The sequence below is a fragment of the Salarias fasciatus genome, assembly GCF_902148845.1.
Source record: "Salarias fasciatus chromosome 23 unlocalized genomic scaffold, fSalaFa1.1 super_scaffold_20, whole genome shotgun sequence".
Classification (NCBI taxonomy): Eukaryota; Metazoa; Chordata; class Actinopteri; order Blenniiformes; family Blenniidae; genus Salarias; species Salarias fasciatus.
Genome location: NW_021941230.1, coordinates 11,357,394 through 11,379,515, shown reverse-complemented (window position 1 = coordinate 11,379,515; position 22,122 = coordinate 11,357,394). Strand labels below are relative to the sequence as shown.

The 22,122-nt window shown below is 50.2% G+C and overlaps 1 protein-coding gene across 2 annotated transcripts; it reads right to left on the bottom strand.

Annotated features, from left to right (window-relative positions):
• Positions 1-291: 291 nt before the first annotated feature.
• Positions 292-21,509, bottom strand: fam184aa (family with sequence similarity 184 member Aa). 2 transcript variants are annotated; one of them, XM_030086269.1, is made up of 23 exons: positions 21,341-21,509; positions 16,425-16,502; positions 16,118-16,252; positions 15,904-16,002; positions 13,997-14,203; positions 13,501-13,674; positions 13,252-13,413; positions 12,730-12,865; positions 12,196-12,377; positions 11,934-12,119; positions 10,517-10,639; positions 10,271-10,432; positions 8,157-8,278; positions 7,919-8,069; positions 5,265-5,379; positions 4,549-4,646; positions 3,768-3,921; positions 3,566-3,693; positions 3,296-3,480; positions 2,989-3,156; positions 2,802-2,919; positions 2,624-2,728; positions 292-474 (listed from the first exon to the last, which is right to left on the bottom strand). In XM_030086269.1, the coding sequence occupies exons 1-23, from the start codon at positions 21,506-21,508 to the stop codon at positions 466-468; spliced, it is 3,165 nt and encodes a 1,054-aa protein (XP_029942129.1). In that variant the 5' UTR covers position 21,509; the 3' UTR covers positions 292-465. The 2 variants fall into 2 exon arrangements, with proteins under 2 accessions (XP_029942129.1, XP_029942128.1); XM_030086268.1 differs by lacking the exon at positions 292-474 and having other exon boundaries at positions 2,591-2,728; positions 2,989-3,135.
• Between the last annotated feature and the right edge of the window lie 613 nt (positions 21,510-22,122).

Below are 22,122 nucleotides of genomic sequence, written 5' to 3'. Positions count from 1 at the left end.
AGATTTGAACTTGCTCTGCAAAAATGAATGCTTCTCAAACTTCACGAAATAATACTGGCATGAAATGAGCCCCCAGAACAGCAGTGCCGTTCAGGCTCAGTCGAACGACCGGAGACGTATGAGACAAACACGCGGCGTCTGACGGGTCGGACGACACGGCGCTCGCCACACGTGGAAGCCCTCAGTGGAAATCTGTGGATGTTTGATATTCATGATTCTCAAAACCTGTGGTTTGATCGCTGTCCAACTTTAGCTCTCTGTCCCAGTACTTCTTTTTTTTTTTTTTTGACAGAATTGGGATGTTTTTGCCATTTTTTTTTTTTTTTGTTTTGTTTTGTTTAGTTTTTTTTTGCCGGTCAGAAAGTGAAGTACTGAGCGTACAGCTCCTCTTCTTTTTCTTCTTTTGTAGCTTTGCTTTTTCCCGCCTCCATCCCCCTGGGGTCCGGCGGCGTGGCGGCGCTGCCTTCAGGAAGGCTGAAGTGAGAGAGGGAAAAACACACGGGCTCCGTTAAAACGACAAAGAGATTAGAGGAAGGCTGGGAAACACGCGAGGCGACACACGAGTGTAATCTGATGCAGTTTTTTTTTTGTTTTCTTCGGTGACTGAAAAGAAAGCCAGCGAGTGCTCGGTGGAAAACAGTTTGATGTCCAAAATCCAGCCTGTTCATCCCCCCAGACTTCAAGACATCAGCGAACACAGGAGCTGGACTGAACCGCAAACTACAAACATTAAAGGCACCACATGAATATTGAACGTGCGCGCTACCATGTTTGTGCACTAGGTGGCAGCTGCGAGTCGCTGTGATGGTGGCCGAAGGGTCAATGCGTCTCGTTTTAAACCCACTTTAGAATTAAAAAAATCAAAAGGAAGGAAGCAAAATTAAAAATTAAAAGACTCCAGGTCTCATTTATCAATCCCTGCGGGCGGTAAAGAGTTCAGTCCTGCAGAGATTATTCGATTTGCTTGAACTGAAATATTACATATGGTACCTTTAAACGTCGTACTCCACACATACGTACATCCAGTGACGTGGGGAAGCTTCAGAGCTTCCTGGTGACGCCCATTCAAAGCAAACCTGTGGAGCCACTGCAATCAGGTGGATCATCCAGAGCATGCAGGGCCGGGTGCGTTTCCAGTGTCTATCCTCGCCGTGCTTTTCTTTCTGCATCAAAGTCGGTCTGCGGTTCATGAGAAGGGACGAGCGCGAGACGTTTAAAAGCTGCGCGCGGCTTCGAAGACCTCCGAGACCTTTGTCAACGTCCGCGATCGTTCGGTGCCGCAAACTCAAAGTCCCTCTGAGACTGATCTGAAAAGTTTTTGGTATTCTGAGGTTTTAGGGAAGGGAAATGAAAAAAAAACAAAAAAAAACTGTGACATTAAAGCATAATGGGATTAGTATGTGTTGATTATTTTGGTGTATCGACTGTGATTTACTGGAACGAAACTGAGCCTGCTGAGAAAGGAAAAGATCGATGTGGAGCTGGCGCCGGCCCGAATGAACATTAAAGACTTTAAATCTGTCGCCGCTGATTAAAAAATCCGACATTATCGAACAGATTTCAGGGTAAAAAAAAAAAAAAAAAAAAAAAAAAACAGCAGCTGGTTGAAGAAAATGAGAATTATGCACAAAAAAAAAAAAGCGTCATTTCTCAGAAATCTTTTGCGTTTGGAAGGAGACGTGAAGACGCAGCTCTCCATCCGTCTTCATGAACTCTGCGGAGCGTGGGTGAGGTGAGGGGTGGTGGGGGTGGGGAGGGGGGGCAGCAGACGACGGGTGGGGGGGGCGAGGATGGTCTCTCACCTCCTCTGAAGGCACTGAAGCTGCACCGGGGCTTCCTGGGGGCGGGGGGAAGGGGGAGGGGCGGGGGGAGGGGGCCGCTGGGAGAGGCGTAACGGAGGGAGGGAACCGAACAGGGGGAGGGCCCTCTTGAGCCGGGGGAGGGAGCGCTGGAGGAGGGAGTGGGGGGGCCCGCGCTCCTCCTCCGCCTCCCGGCTCCCTCCTCCGTGGCTCAGGACGAAGTGCAGAGCCGAGTGGCTCGGAAAGCTGCTGGAGTGCTGCTCGGGTTTGGACTATCGACACACACACACACACACACACACACACACACACACAGGGTGAGGGGTTAGACCACCGCGCTGGCTTTCTCAGGATCGCCAGAGTTGGACTGTTTTCCCTCCGTCCCACACACACCGGCGCTCCGAGACAGAAATGAAGGATGTTACCTAACATGAGGAGGAGGAGGAGGAGGAGGAGGAGGAGGAGGAGATGATGAACCGATATCATGAAGCTGAAATCAAACCCGATTGTTTTCCGACGGCTGCATCAAACCGCGGCCGTGACAGCTGAGCACACACAAGACGGCGAGACTCCGTGACTCACTGCGTTCACACAAACCAGCGAGCGGGAGAATGGAGATGTGACAAAACAGAAAAAACAAAGAAAATCCAAATAAGCTCCAGCGCATGTTTTACAAATGCTCCAATCTTCCGAGCTGTAGATCAGCTTGAGCAGAAGACAGACGCAGGGATTAAATCCATCACCTCCGATGATGATCAATATCTTCGTCCGGCAGCTGGAAACAAAGCGGGTCAGCTGAGCGCTGAGAGGGAGGAGAGGCTCACCTTAATCAGAGGGTTGATGACACCGACGTTGGCGCTGGAGTTGAAGACCTTGTTGAAGCCCGTCTCTCTGTTGACCAACTCCAGCTGGTAGAACTTCTTGTCGTCCTGACAAAAAAAGAAGGAAAGAATGAGATGAAATCCGCCGGTCGGATCGCCGCAGTGTCTTCTATAAACCCACCACCAGCTTCTTGACCAGGGCTTCTCGCTCGGTGACCATCTCCCTGAGCTCGGCGATGATGTGCAGGTCTTCGGGTCGACTCTCTCTGTTGCGGAGCTTCTCCTCGGTGCCCTCCAGTCTGGAACGAGACGGCGTCTCGGTTGAGGGAACGCCGGCGAGGAGCGCGAAGAGCGAGGCGGTTACTCACAGGATCTGCAGGGCAGAGATCTTGTCTTTGAGGACCTCCTGCGCCTTGTTGAAGTCGGCCAGCATGATCTGCGTCTCCCGGTGGTGGACGACGCTCAGCTCCCCCATCTCCCGCTCGTGTCTCTTGGCGAGGTCCTGCTCATGGGCTCTGCAGCAGAGACAGACAGACCTAGTGAATAAACGCAACATTAGGTCAACGTAATATCACCTTCCACACATTCACATCCTTTTTGTGCGAGACTAGCGGCGAAACGCACTGAACCGAGACACTAACAGAGCTGCGGGAACTCTGCGTCTCGTCGTCGTACCTGATCTGATGGTTGGCTTCGCTGCGAACCCGCAGCACCTCCTTGCCCTTCAGCTCCAGCTCGCGGGTCAGCGTGTCGATGGTCTCGTTCAGGGAGTGGATCTCGTGGTCCAGGTCGGTGATGCGGTTGCAGCGGGAGCACACCTCCGCCTGCAGGTCGGAGATGCGCACCAGCAGCTCTTGCTCCTTGAAGAGACACGACAAAGAAAGAGGTGGATCCTCGGCTCGCCAGACGGGACGGAGGGAAGAGGGGGGCGGAAAAGAGACGGACCTGCTTGTGGCTGTGCTCCATGGCGTTCTCCAGCTCCCGTTTGGCTGCCGTGTGCTCCTTGAGGTGGATCTGCTTCAGGTGCTCTATCGCCGTGGCGTGGAGGTGGTTCAGCTCCGCCCGGAGGGAGGCTGTCGGGAGGAGAGCGGCGGTCACTGAATGCCTCACGAGAGGAAGCCGAAGCGGAGGGTCTGCGGCGTTTTACCCAGCTTGGCTTTGCCCTCGTCCTCCAGCTCGAAGCGCAGCGTCTGCAGCTCCTGGTCCGACTGCTGCCTCAGGATGTCCAGGGTCCTCCTGTGGGCCTCCTTCAGGGCGTGGACCTCCTCCCTCTGCTCCTGCTTCAGACGCTCCTCCAGGGCCTGCAAGGAGGTCGGGACGGGTTCAAAAATACGGCCACAAAAAGCCGGCTGTCGGGTCCCCTCGGGGCCGATTAGCTCAGCCAGGCTGTAAAAAAAACCACCAGAGGTCTCTGCCTGCACATAAACTCAACAATAGGCCGTTATCATCGCGGCTCATTTTCAAAACCATTTAACAAGGAAGTAGGCAGAATTCAAAAGGATGAATCGTCTGGTGATTCGGTGGCTTCATGAATCTTCTCAATAGAATCGCATCATTAAATTAAAACTAACAACAACAAAAACAACCCCAACGCCTCTTTGTATTCTTTAGTGTTGCTCACGGTCGAACGGACCGGGCCAAAAAAAGAAGCGCAGCTCCGCTATCTCACTCCCCAGAGTTTCCTCTCAGGAGGAAATGACTTCTGCATAATAAGACTCGCAGCAAATCCAGTTATGAGGCTGAAGATCTCCATTCCTTCTTCACGCTGAACTGTCACAATTTCACTCTCGATTTACGGCCTGTGCACATTTCTGCCTCAGTCACAACACTTGTCTGTCAGCAGGAGGTCTGACAAATGAGTAAACGCCGCACGAAGCAGCGCGTCGTCGATGCAGCAGCAAAGATAAGGGAAATGTTGGGAGTCGTACTCTGATCTGGTGCTGCCTGGCCTCCTCCATGGTGCTGAGGGCGCAGCAGTGAGCCTCCTGCAGCCGGTGCTCCCTCCTCTGGTGCTCCCTCTGCATCTCTGCATCGCAGACACACTCATTAATCTTCATTTTCCTTTAATACAACACAGCTATTTTCCGGTTTGCAGTAAAACACAGCCATGCGCAGGTGAATGGACTGGAAATGTTTACAAAATGATCAGGAGGACTTTAATCAGCCTCGTTGTGTGAATCATCTACAACTTGTTTAGCTATAATACACAAGATAAAATATGTAAATAAAGCACCAACACAGAAATAATTACTCATTTAATTTAGGTCATGAACTAAATTCAAACTACTGTTTCTGCTTTAAATGTAAAAGTCCTTGCAAAACAAATGTCTTGAATGAAAATGTGTGTTTTACATGAAGTGCAGGCACATTATCAGCTGTTAACTGTCTCGATGCCTCAAACTGGAGCCTGCTTCAAATCGCACTCAATTCATTTGGATAAAATCAGTTCCATCCATCTGGTGTTCCACAGGGCTCTGTCCTCGGTCCCAAACACTTTAATATCTATCTCCTCCCCTGCAGTCATATTTTCCATAAATTTAATAAAGAGTTTCACCACCTTGTGACTGACACTAAGATCAAATATCATCATTTATTATTCAAACACGCTTCACGTCCCGTTTTCGATTTCCCGCCAGGGGCTCACCTTTGAGCTGCTGGCTCAGCAGCTCCCTCTCCTGGTTGAACTGAGACTGCAGCTGCTGCAGGGCCGACTGCGACTGAGACAGCTGCAGCTCCAGGGACTGCTTCAGCAAGGAGATCTGCCAGATAGAGACAGACCGGTCAGCGTGCCCTGCACACACCCCGTTTCACCGCAGGACCGCATATCTGCACAGAACTGAACGCATTCCTTTAATTAGGTCAACATTGAAAAACACCGCCGCGCTCTTCTTGTCTTCTCCCGTCTGTCTTTCACTCTGTAATCCTCACACCAACACAGTTTCTGAATCCTGAGAGATTTTTTTTTCTTTTTTTTTTTCCTGACAACTTCCCACTGGTGGTGATATCAACACTCGGCACACGCTGGGGAGCTTTCGCTGCTCATCTCGACGAGCTGACAGGACTGACAGCAGCCGGGAAGACGCCGGCGTTCACAACACGGCTTTGTTTTGAGGGGGATATTGGAAACATTAGAGCGGCGGGCCTCGATCAGACATTCGGCTCTGGCCCTTCACACACACGCCACTCTTCCTCCGGCTCTAAATCCCACCCCCCCCCCCCGGCAGGATTTAGCCGCTGTAGAGGTTCGACATTAGCAACTGGAAGGTAAGATGGATTTAAAACCAGAGGATGAGGAGCAGGGGCCGGGATGGAGTTCAGACATTTCTGCGTCGGTAAGGGCAGACGGATGACCTCTGCAGCTCATCCTCCTTCCTGTCTGGTCGTACCGATGCACCACAAAGCAGTCACACACACGTGTGTGTGCTTTAAAGAGACACAGCCCAGGGATACACCCTTGTAATGGAAACATCTTAATGAGGAAAAAGTCATTACAGATAACGACAGACAACACACACACACACACACACACACACACACACACACACACACACACAAAAACACACACTCTTCATTCCTTCTGAGTACATAATTCCTTTTGCTTTAGCAGCACATGTCATGTCCATCCCTTGCGAGAGGCTTAGTCTGGCCATCTGGGGCAAATTTAGCCGTATTTATCTCAAAAAGCCAAACAAACGTGGCTTACTTCAGCGTGCAAATCACTCCTCTTCAAGTCAAACCTGAGATCTGATTAAAAAAAAAAAAAAAAGGGCTGAAAACGACTAAATTTAGCCATGATGGCAAAAAAACCAGTCATTTTGAATTAGATGGAAAGAAAAGAGCTCATTTTGATAGATGGACATAGAGAGATAGATGCGAGGGCACTGATGCGTGGCGGCGGAGTCTTTTCGCTGTCGCTCGCCGGCTTCGATCGCGGCGTGACGTTTGCGACGTGAAGCGATGCGCCGCGTCCGAGAGACGGAAGTGGGTCAGGACGGCACAGATCAGTGAGCTAATACCTGGCTTCTCGCTCGTCTTCGCAGAAGCGAGCCGGAGGAGGCGCACATATGCGTTTTCTACGAATGGAAGTGGCCGCAACGTCCACGTGAAAGCAGCGACGCACGTGCATCAATATTAATCATCTGCACGCAGATGGAAGCTGCAAGACAGAGATAGCTCAGACGTCTCTAGCCAGGCTCACTCTGGATGGATCTGTTTGATTTGTGCTCTTAAAAGAAAGAAAAGGACTAAATGCAGCTTTACAGATGGTGGAACAATTTGCAACTCGTGGACTTGTTTTATAAGATCTCTGAATTGCTGGCTTCCTTCACCGCTTGATGAATCTGAGTTTCTATCAGTTTCCAGTGAGCCGACACATTAAAAAGGATTAAACATTAAACACATTACATGGGTGCATCAAGCCAGGATTTAGCATAATAAATAAATAAAATAAAGAAGTTGGTGTGAATCTGATCCTCTTGAACAAAACGATTCCGAGCGAGCTGCTTCCGTCGCAGATTTGGCCGTCGGGACGCCTGAACGGTCGCCAAGCCCGTCACAAAGTGTTTATCTGGGGCCACCGGGCGTCTCTTGGCAAAAAATTAGGGACGAGCGTCTTTGAGGTTTCTAGCCGTGACTCAGCGGAGCTCGGAATTACCCAGAGGCGGCGGCGTGCTCGGCACGGACCGCCGCGCCAGTGGAAGTCGACAGGCGTCTCGGCTTCCTCTCTGACCTGGGAAAAAAACGCCGCGCAGTTAGTTCTATTCCGGAGGATTCCTTTCAAAACGTCCACGTAAAGTAACGCGTATGCATGCCGGGGCCACGTGGCTGCGGAACACGGCGCTCCGGGAGAAACTAATTAAAAACAAGAAGCGCCGCTGTTGGCGATGAACAGAGGAACCGGACGAAAATAACAGCAAGAGAGAGAGAGAGAGAGAAAAAAAAAAGTTAAATCCTTTGGTCTTTTCATACCAATTTATTGTGGCGCTGGGGTTTGTGGGAATTGTAAAGCAGGTGCGGCGCTTGTTTCTGGTAATCACATTCGCACAGCTGCGAGGGGAGCGAGCGAGCCGCGCTCGTCCTATCTCTCCTCGGACAGGCGCTATTTTCGCTTCGGGCCCGTCTCTGGCGTTCCGACATCTGACAGCGCTGCCAATCACGGCGAGTTCCCAGCGGCGGCGGGGGTGGAGGAGGGGGTTAAAGGTCACGAGTGAGGCGTTCCTGTTTCCATCTGAAAATCCTGGCAAGCCGGTCTGATCGGGTTGGAAACCGGTTCAGAAGGACGGTGACGGCGGGCTCTACCTGCTCCAGCAGGTCCTCCACCTTCCTCTGCCAGCCCTCCCGGGCCGCCATCATCTCCAGCTCCTTCTGCTGCGACAGCTGCGTCAGCGCCGCCTGCTTGTCGGCGTCGTACTCCTCCGTCAGCTCCTCCTTCAGCAGGCGCACCTCCTCCCTGCGGGGGCGTCGAACAACGTCAGCGGTGGGCGACGACGCGCGGGCGGCGGCGGAGCGAATCCGCAACGCCCGTGTTTCCACACACCGCAGCGCGTCTCTCCACTTCTGGTCCAGGTCGTCCGCCATCTTGTCCATCTTCTGCTTCTCCTCCGTCCTGATGGACATCACCCGGGCCTCGTGCTGCTGCTTCTGGGTCTCGATCTCCTCCTGCGGACACACGTTTTACCCACAATACACGTGTGTGAACGACAACAGAACAACATCCAGCGAGATTCCTCCTCAAACAGGTGGGATCGCTTGTAAAAAAAAACGGGGCAGATTATATCAGCTGTTTTAGGGACGGCCGCGGTTTAATCCAGGGGCTTTGATATTTATAGTGCCGGACGTCGAACCGGGAATGTTTCATTTGTTTGATTGTGCGGCGGCGTGTAAAATGATAAGTCGGGACAGTTATTCACTAGTTAATGAGGGGAAAACTCCAAATATTACCAGGAGAAACTTGCAAGTAAAAAACGACTGGCTCAGCAGTAAATTGTCCCCGGGACTTATATATAAAACATGATGTTACAGCATTTCAAGGTCTGCAGCTGCTTGGCCTGAACTGGATCTGGAACGGTTTTCACTTCCACGTCGACAATAACAAGGCTTTGGGAGTAATCCACACGTTGTTACGGCGTTAGATCAATACATCGGTGAGCTCTTCATCGCCTCCATCATACATTATGAAACAGGACTTGATGTTTTCGCTGCGTCGAACGGTTTTTGCTGAGTCAGCTCGGCTGAAAAGCTGGATGCCTTGAAATATTTAGCAGTGCCCAGCTGGTGGGAGGAACTCCCACGAAAAAAAAAAAAAGAAAAGAAATAGTTAATTTATGGTTGGTACAGCTTAATCCTCCAAAAATGAACGAGAAACAGGAAAAAAAAAAAGCACCAACTACGTAAAACAGTCATGTTGCACCTCAAACTGAAGACGAGAGCCTCAGTATTTAGCTCTGGTGTTTCCCTTGAAAAGTTTTAAAACTCCACTGAACTTTTAAGTCTTCTTGTTAGTGGCCTTTTCTTTTTTTTTATTTAAAGAAAAAAGTCCTAAGCTACTCAGAGGTTCATTCCCAGCTAAACAATAGCGGGGCTAAATTTGCTGCGGAGCTGGATTTGTGCTCGCGCCTCTCCTGCGACGAGCTCGGTGGGAATACACGATCCGATCCGACGCTGGGCTCGGCTTTTTTAACCGGCTAAATCCCCCCTTTTCTCTTTATGTAGAGCCCGGGCGCTGGTGGGAAAGCCAAGAGCTGTAATTGCATCTAATTATTGCTCTTCATGTTCTCTCTCTCTCTCTCTTTCTACATTTGCTCTCTATTATATCCCTCCTTCTGTCTTCTTTTTTTCCATTCATCTCATTCATTTAAGGCTTTGCAGCTGATGCATTTCACTCATACTGTATATATGTATATATATATATAATATATATATATATATATATATATATATATATATATATATATATATATATATATATATAAATTACTGGGATTTAATTCATAATAATCTAAAATATCATGACTTTTTGGTGTTGTGATCATGAAATGATGTGAAGCTTTGAACTATTATGATCGAGATATTGGTAATTTATTAAAATATACATTTTTTTTAGTGTCTGTTTATTACGTTACAGCTTATTATTCAGCGTAAGACGAAGCTCTGGCTGGATGGGAAGACGTTCTCCCGCCTCTCCGGCTCCAGCAGGGCTCTTTTCAAACGCAGGACCTCTCCACTCATAATGGCCTCATCATCATTATCTCACAGCTGGCCTCCAGCGCCGCGCTTGTTTCTCAGTTCGCCGGTTTCCTGCTCACAGAGCGCTCTTCCTGCTCTCAAGCCTCGCCGCAACTTTTCCCGCTCAACTTTTGGTTGCTTTGACTTTCTGACCTGCCGAAGCTGAAACGCTACGGGTTTGAAATGTTGAGGAAAAGTGGTGGGAAGAGGTACCCAAAAAAAAAAAAAAAAAAACCCTCACCCACCTACGCTGTGTGAGTCAAAGCCACTTTTTGGCGCTAACAGCTGAGTCACGGCTCAGCTGGCTCTGCTCGGGCTGAAAGCTACACATTTCAGCACTTCTTTTTTTTTGATGTGCTCACATGAAACAATCCCACAAAATAAAACGATCCAGCTGATTGGCCCGGATCGCGGCTCCGCCCTCACCTGGAGGTCGGTCAGCAGGTTGCTGGTCTCTCGGACCCGCGCTCTGGTGGCGTCCAGCTCGATCTTGAGCTTTTCCTGAGTTTCCTTCAGACAGTTGATCTGCGTCTGAGCCGAGCCCAGGTTCTGCTCCCCCTCCCTCACCAGCTCCTGGAGGTGGGACACCTGAAAGAGGCGGGCGGGGGGGGGGCACGCGTCAGCGCCACATCTCAGACGGCGAAGCCGGCGGCTGGGACGCGGGCGACGTACTTCCTGGTTGGCCATGTTGAGCTTGGCGGACAGCTCCTCCTTCAGGTTGTCCAGCTGCTGCTGCAGACGGTCCCGCTGCTCCTCCAGGGACAGCCGCTTGATCTCAAACTCCTGACTCATTTTCTGGAGAGGGAGAAGAGAGGAGCGCCGTGAGCTGCGACATACTGGAGGCGTCGTGCGCCCGGGCGGCAGGCTGGCGGATGGCGCCGGGCCACGTGAGTTGTCATTCACACTTAAGAGGCCACCTCGTCACACCAACCGGCTTCTATAATCCGTCAAATCCTTTCCGGGCCACTTTGAATTCCTCCTCGGAGAGGCTCTCTCTTCTATTCAGACCTGTACGCCTGTTAGTATGGCTCCACTGGCACTAATTTCATGTTTACCATTAAAAAAAAACTCAATTCTTCTTTGATTTTCCCCCAAATAATAATAGAATTTCATGTAAACATGAAGAGGCTTACGTAACGCTTCACTCCGTCGATCCCCATGTCGTCCCTCGGCATGGAGGAAGGATTTACTATCAACGCAATTCAACCAATGGGACGGAGAAAAAGAGTTCGACAGGAGGAGACGGTGTGCGTTCGGTTTGGAGAGAACAGCTGCCGAGCCGCCCGCATGTGGAGCAGGCCTTCTCCTCCTCCTCCTCGCCGCTAATTGACGACACGCGAAGTGCAGGTGGAGCCACACGAGCGTGAATGAAGAGCGCGAAGCCGACCGTGAAGCAAAAACAAGCCCTCGAAACAATAACCAGATAAAAATAACTTTGTTTTCATTTGTTTTACGGTTTCCACAAAAAAAAAAAAAAAGGTGACAATTCACTCGCAAATGTGCAAAACAGGGAAGATGTTCCTTGATCTTCCCTTCAAAGAACAACTTTTCTTTTCCTCGGCTGCACGGCGGCATCGAGACGGACTAGTGAAAGTGGCTAATGTGACGCCGTTGAGGTAAATAATTCAGGTTAGATTGATTCGCCCTGCGCAATCTGATCGGGTCTGTATTCCTTTCACGTCCTGCTTTTGAACTCGGAGGAGAGGAGAGCGGAAAAGAAAAGAAAAAGAAAAGAAAAACCTCGTGGATAACAGAGCGGAAATGCAGGCAGAGAGCGATGTTGTTTTCACGTCTCGGTCTTAATGCTGACCTAATTAAAGACGAGCAGTCAGTCGAGAGGGATGCTTGTTTCACCGAGATGTATTTTTCTTTAGCGGCTGAGGCCGTTTCCTCCCAGGAGGGAGTTTAATTGCTTTCAGGGTGAAAAACCCCTCGAGGGGAAGACACTTGAGAGGAAAACACAGGATTTACCAAAAAAATGTTCTTTTTTTAACTTTTAATGTTCTTTAAATACTTGAGTTTGCATGTTCTCCCTGAGCATGGGGACGGATTTCTGCAATCCAAGATCAGCCGGGACAGTTGAACTGACCGTCACGAGGAGCTTCTTCTCCTCCTCCTTCTCCTGCTGGGCCTCCTCCTTCATGGCGCGGTGCTTCTCCTCCAGCTCCTCCAGCGCTCGGACCTGCGCCTCCTTGAAGCGGAGCGTCTCCTCCTCGTAGTGCACCCTCAGCCTGGACAGCTCCTTCTCGTAGCTCTGGTGCTCCTCCCGCAGGGACTGACAGGGGGGGAGGAAGAGGGGAGATGAGGCCGGGCCGGGCGATAACGCGCGGCGGCGGAGGTTCAATCGGCACCTGCTCCAGCTTGAGCACTTGCTGCTTGTGCTGGTCGCTGGCCGCCTGGCTCTGGTTGAGCAGAGCCTGCCGCTCCTCCTCCAGCCGGTTGATCTTCTCCTTCAGGCGGCTCTGCTCCTGGTCCAGGTTTCTGATGGTGGCCTCGTGGGCCATCTGCGTGGCCTGCAGGGAACCGATCTGGCCTGAAAACAAGGAAGATCACACAGCAAGCGATCGGGATGTTAGAAGACGTGGACTGTCAGATTGACTGATTTCTGCTTGTTTGCTAATGTGACTTCTGACCGGTGAAAGTGCAAACCGGCTCGGCCTGACTGGGGTGAGATGCATTTTGTCACCTGGCTCACCGCGACTTTTGCTTGGCGACTTTATTTTAAGGTATTATTCAGCAGAGTGCTGCTCTTTGAGGATGGAGATGAAAAAAACTACATCGGATGCGTTAAATGCAGAAAAAACACTTTCCAAAATGAGTTCAATAATTAAAATAAAATGTCAGCAAACACGAGTGGCGTCCAAATGTGTAAAAACGAGTCTCACTGGCTTTGTGGAGGATTTCGGTGGCCTGCTGTTGCACTCGCTCTCTGCTTCCCTCCAGTTCGTACTCGGTGTCCTTCAGCTGCATCACCCAGATCTCTCCGTCCTGGATGGCCTCCTCCAGCTGCTTGTGCAGGTTCTGCGGCGCCCACAAACATGCGCAGTTAGCGCACGCGAGCCATGCGGTCCTTTTTAAAGCTGCAGCACAGACTCGCATAAAGCCATCAAGCTGTTCCTGCTCCTCCAAATCTGCCTGAAGGACTATCAGTGCACAGTACATTACACTTCCCACCACTCAGAGATTCTTGAAAACTGTTTCACCCCTCGGGCTTTTACTTTTCTTTGTCTTCAGTCACTGTTTTTCGTTCGATTTAGCATTAGCCCACTTTCTGCTCAAATTTAACCAAAAGGCAGGCTTTCCTTTTATTTTCACTTTCAGAGAAACACTGCAACAACAGGGAGAGTCCAGCGGCAGCACAGCGATCTCTTGATGGATTTAAAACAAGCAGAGATTCGTTCAGGCACCTTGATGGTCCCCTCGGCGTTGGCCAGCGACGTCTGCAGCCTGTTGGTCTTGTCCCGGTTCTCTCGGGCCTCCTCCTGAGCTTTCTGGAGCTCGCTCCTCAGCTTGGACAGTGACCGCTGCAGCGCCGCTTCCTGAGCCTGGAATTCCTTACGGAGCTCCACCTGCAGAAACCGGAGCAGAGTTTTAACGCTCCCGTTGCAGGGTTTTGTTTACGTGTGTGTGTGTGTGTGTGTGTTCTGCGCTCTCACCTCGGTCCTCTTCCAGGCCAGCAGGTTCTCGGTGGTGAGCTGGTGCGTCCTCCTCATGGCCTCCAGCTCTCGCTCGTAATACTCCTGAGCTTTGGCCAGCTTGGCCTCGTACTCCTCCACCAGGCGGACCTTGTCCTTGGTCAGCTCCTCCACCCGCTCCATCAGCGCCTCCACCTACACAACACAACGGTTTTCAGGAAATCAGCGTTACCGAAAAAAACATCGAGGCTCAGGGTTTTTCTTTTTTCGGATTATTTTATAACTGAGACGAAAAAAATGGGAAGAACAAAAGGGGATGACATGCAACGATGGTCGCTTTCCAGAATATTTACAACTTCAAGTTAACATTGTGCTCGAAAAACCAACCGCACCGACAAAACTATCCAACAAGAAATTACTCCGGTGACTTGCCGTTTGAGCTTTCCTCGAGAGCACTAACTGACATGCTGCAGTGTCCGGTCCGAACGTTCGCTCCTCTGACACACTAATCCCCCACCTCTTGTCTATGAAGCTTGGCCAGCTTCTCCTGGTCTTCGGTGGAGCTGGCGCTTTGGTTCTGCTGGTTGTTGAGGAGTTCCTCCACCTCCTGGCGGTGGGTGACCTTCAGCTCCTCCAGCGCCCGCCGCTTTTCCGCCTCAAACTGGGCCTGAGACTGGCTGAACGCCCGCAGCTTCTCCTCAAAATCCCGACGCATCTCCTCCACCTATTGAGACCACGAAACATAGTCTAGTCTGGTTGGATTGTTCCCGGCGCTGGGGGCTACACGCAGCTTCTACACCCCCCCCCCCCACCTTCCCTGTTGCATCCAGAAACATGAGGCAGTTGGGGGAAAAAAATAATATAGAAAAAAATGCAGCTGGTGATGTGATGTGATGCGGGAAGCGGCTCTTTGGACGGCAGTGGCAGAGAGGAAGACGAGGCCGACTCCCAACACGCGCGGGTGATAATGAACTGAGCTTTATTCAGCCACCAGGATCCAATTCGCATGTTCCTTTATGCCCACTGTCATCAGACACAAGCGGATCAGACTGTGAGAGTGTGACAGGATGCATGAGGTGGAATGACGGATGTGGCAGTTATATTCACTCCCGCTCTTTTTTTGCTGTTTTCGATGCTTTATGGACACGTGTAAAGCCGTAACATCGCTCAGATGTTGCTGCTTCACAGTGAAGACTTGCTTCGGAGAACAAATCTTCTAAAAAAAACATCCAAAAGCCATGGGTAATTGGTGTGCAAATAAGCAATATAGCACCTTGTACAACACCTTTTCCTCTAAACCGGCAGAGCGGTTAACTCTCCCAGGAGGGGGCACGGCCATTAAATGAAAGCACGGCATGCATCGTGTGCACTCCCTACGGTTCCAGATTCATAACATAAGCAGTGGAAACTGCTCAGGAAAGTGTTCAAAGTTAAGATTCAACGTTTACAGTGATCAGCCCAATGCGAGCTGACAGCAGCCTCAGACTCTGGGCCGTCAGCTCAGTGCTGAGTGAAATTTTGGGCGGCTAAAGTGACCTGGAATCCAAGTTCAAGCGAAGAAGAGTACTTCACATTTTTCCATTTTGGATGTAAAGAGCTGAAAACTGGCAGCTGGCACGCTACAAGTGTTTTTTTTAAAAAGCTGCGAGAGTTCCACTGGTCTGTGGCGCTGAGCAAGAGACGGCAATACTGAGTCAGAAACGTAGACGCAGCTTCCGTCTGCATCTCATGAGTAGGGATGGAACTGATGGAGAGTTTCACGATTCTGATTCTATTTTTCGATTCTCCTTTGGAAAAATGCACAAAGAGGCATTCATTTAACGTTAACACTTAGTAATAGAAGGTTTTACGATGAGGTTAAATGATGCTAACATGGTAGGCGGTGTTAAGTTAGTTAGCTAGCATGCTAAATGTGCACATGTTTTTCCCTCCCTTTGGTGAAAAATCCACTCCGAAAGTGTTGTCGTCACAGTTTTTCCTGACACGTGACCAAACTGCGCTGGTGAACGACATCGTCACTCACGGAGCGTCAATGTTGCACGGCGTTCGCTGGAGTCGCCAGCAAAATTGGCAAATGATTCCAAAGAATTGAAACATTAAGTACCGGTTCTCGACTCCCATTCCTACTCATGAGTGGAGAAAAAAAAAGGACATCCCAGTATATTCAGAAGAAAGCCAATTCACGACAGATTTCACAGCTCTTCGACAGGTATGAAGAGCACAATTTGGCTCCAGTTTTGTGTGCTATCAATAAAATGCTACTACTAAATGTTATCCAATGTGTTTAGTGATCATATCGTTAAGAAATGCACATTCCCAAGTAAAAAAACCTACATTTCTCACTCCTAAGTGACGCCGAGAGTGGAGGAGTGTGTGTGTGTGTGTGTGAGTGTGTGTGTGTGTGCGTGTGTGTTGAAGCCTCACCTCCCGGCTCATTGACACCACTCTCTGTGTGTGCTGGGCCTCGGTGCACAGCTGAGAGTCCTCCATCCTCTGCCGGTACATCTCGAACTCAGCCAGAGCCTGACGGCGGCAAACACAGCGGGAAAAAAACAAAACAAAAACAGAAAAGGCTGCATTTCATTATGGGATGGCAGACGCCGGCGTGAGCGTGAAGACGGAACGAGAGGCGCCTGACCTGTCTCTTCATGTGCTCGTGGAGCTCCACGGATTCCTCCAGACTGGCGAGCCGCCGCCTCAGGTCCGCCTCGTCCGCCATCTTGCTCTTGTACTGCATGATCTTGTCTCTTGTTTCTGTCACGATGTGTTGGACCTGAACCGGGAGGAAAGCGCAAGAAATAAAGAGGAAATCCCCGTCCGCAGAGTTGGGAGGAACACGCGCGCCGGCACAAACACTGCTGCCATGTTTTAAGGAGTTAAACAGTGAAAGATGTCTGCGGGCATTCTAGATCTGTATTAAAAATCATTCCCTGACACGTCCGTACCTCGTCCTCGTGGGCCTCTTTCAGAGACTCGATCTCCTCCTCGTGCTCGTCGTTCTTGGTGTTGAGAGCGTAGATGACCTGACGGGAGAAACCACACGCGACAAAGCTCCTGTTAACCGTCTGCGAACCGGGATTACTCAGCCGAGACACACAATCGCATGTCTTCGGGTGCACAATATTGATAGGAAAGATACTTTAATCCTTCTCCCGGCTCCTCGTAAGGATCTAGCGTCTCGTCAGTCATGCTCGGCCTCTCCGCCGAGGGTTTAAGCGGGTTTTGTATGAGCTGGAAGTAGATTTAAAGAAGGCTAAGCTTCGGCAAATTGAGGCCACCAGAGAGCAGCGAACGTTCAGGCGTGGGCTTCTGGATTACACCTTACAGGTCCAGACACACGGCCTTTATGTTTGGATAAAATCCACACAGATTTACGTTTAATTGCAACTTCCTGACATCCTTAGATCGGGCTGTTCGCTGGAACTGACAGGACGTGAAATCGCCGCTGTGATACACGCGTACCTCGCAGTGCAGAGCTCACTTAGCAATAACCCCGGCAGTGACACTTCGGCTCGCTTCCTCTCTTCAATTAACTCCACGGTACAGTGGAATCCAATTCTCCTGAAAGGCACGGCGCTCTGCCTCACTGTGGACCGAACAGGCCCTTCGCTCTCGGCCCAGCTGTGAGTTTCAGCGGGACGACCGTCCAGAAACGTGGCCGATCTTGGGTTTGTTTAAAGCACCTGCAGCTCCGTTCAGGCTTGTTCATGACTATAGAAGTCAGCCGTGTGTGTGTGTGGATGAGTGTGAGACAGGTTTCATCCTCCCTGTTTGATTCCCAGCAGTAAGTCAGCCATGGAACGGCTCCTTTAATTATACATGATTATTTTAATGACGCCGGCGTTGCCTGCTGCTTTCATCTCCCCCCGTCTCCTTGTTCTCCTCCTCCCGTATCCTCTCTCTCTCGCTCCCTTTGTGCCGTCGCCACTCTTTCCCACCGTGAAACTTGCTTTCCATAAATAATCTTCCACGATACAACCGCCGGGCTAAAAATGTCCGCGGGTGACAGGCCGCGATGACGAGAAGCAGCTTGGACTGTTAATAAATGATAAATGAAGGTGAATCAGCACGATTCCCGATCAATAATTGATCCCGGCGGCACGGCAGCGTGGTCACAGGGCCCGTCAAGAAGAGGACACTCATCGGCCAGAACATTAAGACCACCTGGCAGAACTCATCGCACAGCTTCATACTTCAGTTTGAACCGGTACACACTTGCAGTGTGCTCCTTTTTTTTTTTTTCTCTCTCTCACATGAAAGTGAAGCACGTGCCGACATGACAGGTGTTACGATGAGAGAGAAAGGAGCGAGAGAGAGCGTGAGAGCAAATAGCTTCTGTCTTCTTCTTTTTTTTTTTTTTCTTTCCTCTGCTGGGGGTTTCACAAAGGAGTTTTCTGGCCTCGGGCTCCAATCAAAACAAGCCTGAAGGCAACACAACAGTCGACAGCGACCTCAGTCACACACACACACACACACACACACACACACACACACACACACACACATCTTCTCGCTACTGTCCTCGGTTTCCGTCTGAAACCACAGTGTGATCTAGATGACATAACCAGAAACCCAAAAACAGGAGCGCATATTTTTATCCTCTTATTGGCCTCAATGTGTTGCAACATTCGGCGTTGTGAATACAGTGAGCCGCTGGTTCAACTCGGTGCAGAAAAAAAACCCCATCATTTCGTGCAGCTCAGCTGCTCCTTCGAGCATGCTAACATTTCAATAACAATAAATCTGCAATGCATTGAAGAGAATCTCAGTGCAATGTTAATTTTTTTTTTTTTTTTTGCTGTTCTGTCAATTAAGCAACACATTAAAGCAGAAGCGTCCAAACCAGCGCCAGCTGCAGCCCGCCATTCAGTTATAATGAGCCCCCCTGGAATTCCAAAGCATAATTTACACATATTCTATTGAATCTGCTTGATGTCAGACGCCACAGGTTTCCACCTTCGGTGAGAGTTTCCACTTATTGGCTCAGATTCACAAATCCGAGGCTCATCTTTACACGGATTCGGCCGTTGAAATTTTAATGCAACGATAATAGAAATCGAGTTCAGTCAATTCTACTGCCGTCAGAGTGGAAGAAATTAAAACAGCCCAGATGAATCTCATTACGCTGCGTCATTAAGCTGAGCCCATCTCTCCCCAGCCGGCGAGGAATCGATGGAACTGCACTGTGTCCGTCATTACAGAGGTGGAGAAATGACTGGCCGATACAGAATTCCCATCGAAAGGCCAATTATCAGCCGGATTTACGGCCAGAGCCCTTTCATCATCCCACTGTCAAATAGAGAGAGCTGCTGGGTGCAGGACGGACGAGGAACTACGGCCGAAAGGACAATCTGAGGCCCGAGTCGATCGCCATCGATCGCGGTAGTCTGAAGGGGGAACGACTGCAGCGTTTTGACTGGAACAAAACTGTGCTGCCGCGCGCCCATCATTTCCAGAGGATTACCATCATATTCACTAATTAAAGGCTTAATGAAAGCCTGAATCTCGGAGGTGCTGTAGTCTTAACGGGATCCCTCGACGTCGGGAGCTTTTAGTCCGAGACGCGAAAGCGGCAACGCGCGCTTTGTTTACTTTGCCCTCATTTAAAAAGGCACTTCGCATCTGTTCGTGTTGTTTCTGCCCTGCTTCCACGCTCCAAGGACACGTAGCACGCACACACACACACACACACGCCCACCTCCCCGAGCAACACCGGGCCTGTGATAAAGAAACACAAACACTGTGCTTCTGTGATAGGCATCAAAGCAGGCCGCAGCCTGAAAAGGAGCGTCTCCCAGCTGAACGCACGTGAACGTAAACAGAGGAGGGAATAAGATGCGAGTCGGATCTGATCTGAAGGAGTCACCCCGTCCACCAAGAGTGGATCTGAACCCCGGAGCCGACGCTGGGACTCCCTGCTGCTGCAGCAGCTCTGCCGAGGGTTAAAAATAAAGGGAAAAAAAAGAGGCTGTTTTCAGTGGTTCTTTCGCAGCGATCGCAGGCCCTGAGAGATCCTCCGCCACTCCAGAGACCCTCTCACATCCTTTCAGCGTGGATTCCATTCTGAAACCACTGCTGCATGATGGGAAGCGGTGCAGCGCCTGCAAGGTTGTAGCTCAAGGTGTGAAACTAAAGAGCGGCGTGGAGAATATGCAGTAATCATGAAGAACAAAGCAGTCATATGTATTTTGCTCCCCTCGAAATTACAGAAACACAACCAGCAGAGACACACACACACGAGGACAGCATCCAGACATGAATTCAACTTTCAATCCAATTTCCAGATCAAACAAAGGCCTGAGTTTGACTGCAGCAGCAGCAGCTTAAAGGCAGCCGGGCTGCAGCTGATCGCTCGTCCCATGCAGTTATTTACATGTAACATCTCAAAGACAAAGGCCGTTACGTAACAGTGGACAGTTTCTTTCTCTTTCTCTGATGTTTGTTCGTCTCATTATGCGGCGGCGGAAGCAGCACTCTGTGCTACAGGAAGACCTCACGTTTCAACTACAGCGGCCCCGGTCGTCCTCCCGGGGGTGTTTAAGAATTAGTTCTCTCACTTTGCATCGATTTACTTCACAGATCCTGGGGAAAAAAAAGGGATCTGTCAAACTCACCTCAAATGTGATTAAAGTATAAGCTCATGCAAAATCTGACCCCTGGGTGGCCTTTAAGAAAAGAAACCTCAACATCACAAACAAGATGTGATTATAGTGGATTGAATATAATGAAACCGCAGAGGAGTTCCACGCTGCTCGGCGCTGTGCTTCACGTTAATTACAGACACTGTGACGGCCCACACTCCTCCAATTAGTCCCACCACAGTTTCACAATGAAACTTAAGGACCTTTACGCCTCTGCTGCACTGTGTTTCCTGCTGCCGCGCTGGCCGGGCGCCTACAAATAATAATATGCATTTAATACAAGAACAAGCCGGGAGACAGATGAGAAAACAAATCTCATGTAAACACGAAGGAAAAACACATCCGACCTGCACAGTGACCCCGAATCGGTGGCCATTCAAGTGTTAAATGTCTGGCATCGACCACCACTATCTGTCAGTGTCGTCACCTACTGCAAACACACCAACCAACCCCCGAAACACTGGCTTCTTAATCCACATTTCCAATCTATCTGGATATTAGTGCAGCTTATGCGACTGCACGGCGGGGATCCGATCAGCGTTATGTAAAAACATCCTCATCCTACTTGTGTTTATTTACATTTTTTCATTCCTGTTCAGCAGTGGCACAAAAGCCTCGGCGGAGGCGCCACGTTAGATTTCCTACTACTGCACATCCCACTGTATCCCTCAGTGATGTCAGGTGGACGACAAAGGCTGTGCCAAACCCCTGCATCCCGACGAGATTACATAACTTGCCCGAGCCCAGCGGATGGCACAGGCGCACAAAATCCCACCACATGCAGGTTAAGCAGTGGTGTGGCGGAGGGTGAGGGCATGAACACATTCCTCTGGGCATCAGTGTAATCGCTCATGAAACACAGCCTCCTTTTCTTTTTTTGTGTGTGTTCTTTTTGTTTTGCAAGTGTGACAACCACAGGAGGATTCAACTCTTTCTTAGGGAGATGGAATCAGAAGCAAGTACGAGGCGTTTGATTAACCGGTGACCTCTGAACCCTGCAGGGAGATGACAGGATTAGGATGCAAAAAGAAAGAGATGCAAGAAAACATGAGGGGAAAAAAAAAAAAAAAACACAGCACCGCGCTCCCTCTCCATCATCATGTTTACACCGCATCCCGTGCCACATCGGCAACAAGCACATCCAGCTACTATCAATTAACCGCGTCGTTTCATTCATTCATTCATTCATTCATTCATTCATCCATCCATCGCGCACGCACCTTGGTCAGCTGCGCGATCTTCTTGCTCATCTTCAGATGCAGGTCTTGAGTGTATTCCAGCGTCAAGCCCCCGTCGTAAAACATGCTGGAGGAGGACGGAGAGGGGGTGTACTTGGTGCTGCTGGTCGAGGTGCTGTACGCAGGCTGCCAGCCTGCCCCGGTCGCCATCTTCGCCGGGGAACAAACCCGAAGGCGCCGCGGTGAGAACCGGAGGAGCGACGCGGAGCGCGGAGCGCGAAGCGCGGCGGCGGCGGCGGCTACGCGTCAAACCCCGACATTGTTGTGGCAGAGCTGCGGGTTTCTGTGAGGGAGGAAGGAGGAGGAGGAGGAGGAGGAGGAGGAGGATGGGCCAGCGGGGCCGCGCACAGACGCACGCATCTTCTCCGCGAGCGCGCGTCCGTCCGGTGAGAGGGGGAGAGGCGCAGACGCGCGCCAGATGCGCCTCCAAATGCGCGCTCACATGTTTACGCTTTGATGCGGCTTCATGCGACCGCGCCTCCTCCTCTATCTATCTATCTATCTATCTATCTATCTATCTATCTATCTATCTATCTATCTATCTATCTATCTATCTATCTATGGCACAGTTTCGTCTGGACAGACAGAAGAAACTGTGCCATAGATAGACAGATAGATAGAATTCATCCCGCAGATAGCTTCTGATTACATTTTTATTTTTATTTTGATTTTACATCAGTTTGATGTAAACATGAGTTTACAAGCTTTGTAAAATGTCAGTTCTGCACAGGATGTAAAACAAAAACAAACGCTCAGGTTTATCT

Excerpts from the sequence above, each read along its gene's own strand:
- fam184aa (XM_030086268.1), bottom strand. The coding sequence starts at position 21,508 with ATGGCGACCGGGGCAGGCTGGCAGCCTGCGTACAGCACCTCGACCAGC. Across the intron at positions 16,253-16,424 it reads AAGAGGCCCACGAGGACGAG|GTCCAACACATCGTGACAGA; the intron begins GTACGGACGTGT and ends CTCCCGGTTCAG. Across the intron at positions 13,675-13,996 it reads CCAAGCTTCATAGACAAGAG|GTGGAGGCGCTGATGGAGCG; the intron begins GTGGGGGATTAG and ends TGTGTTGTGTAG.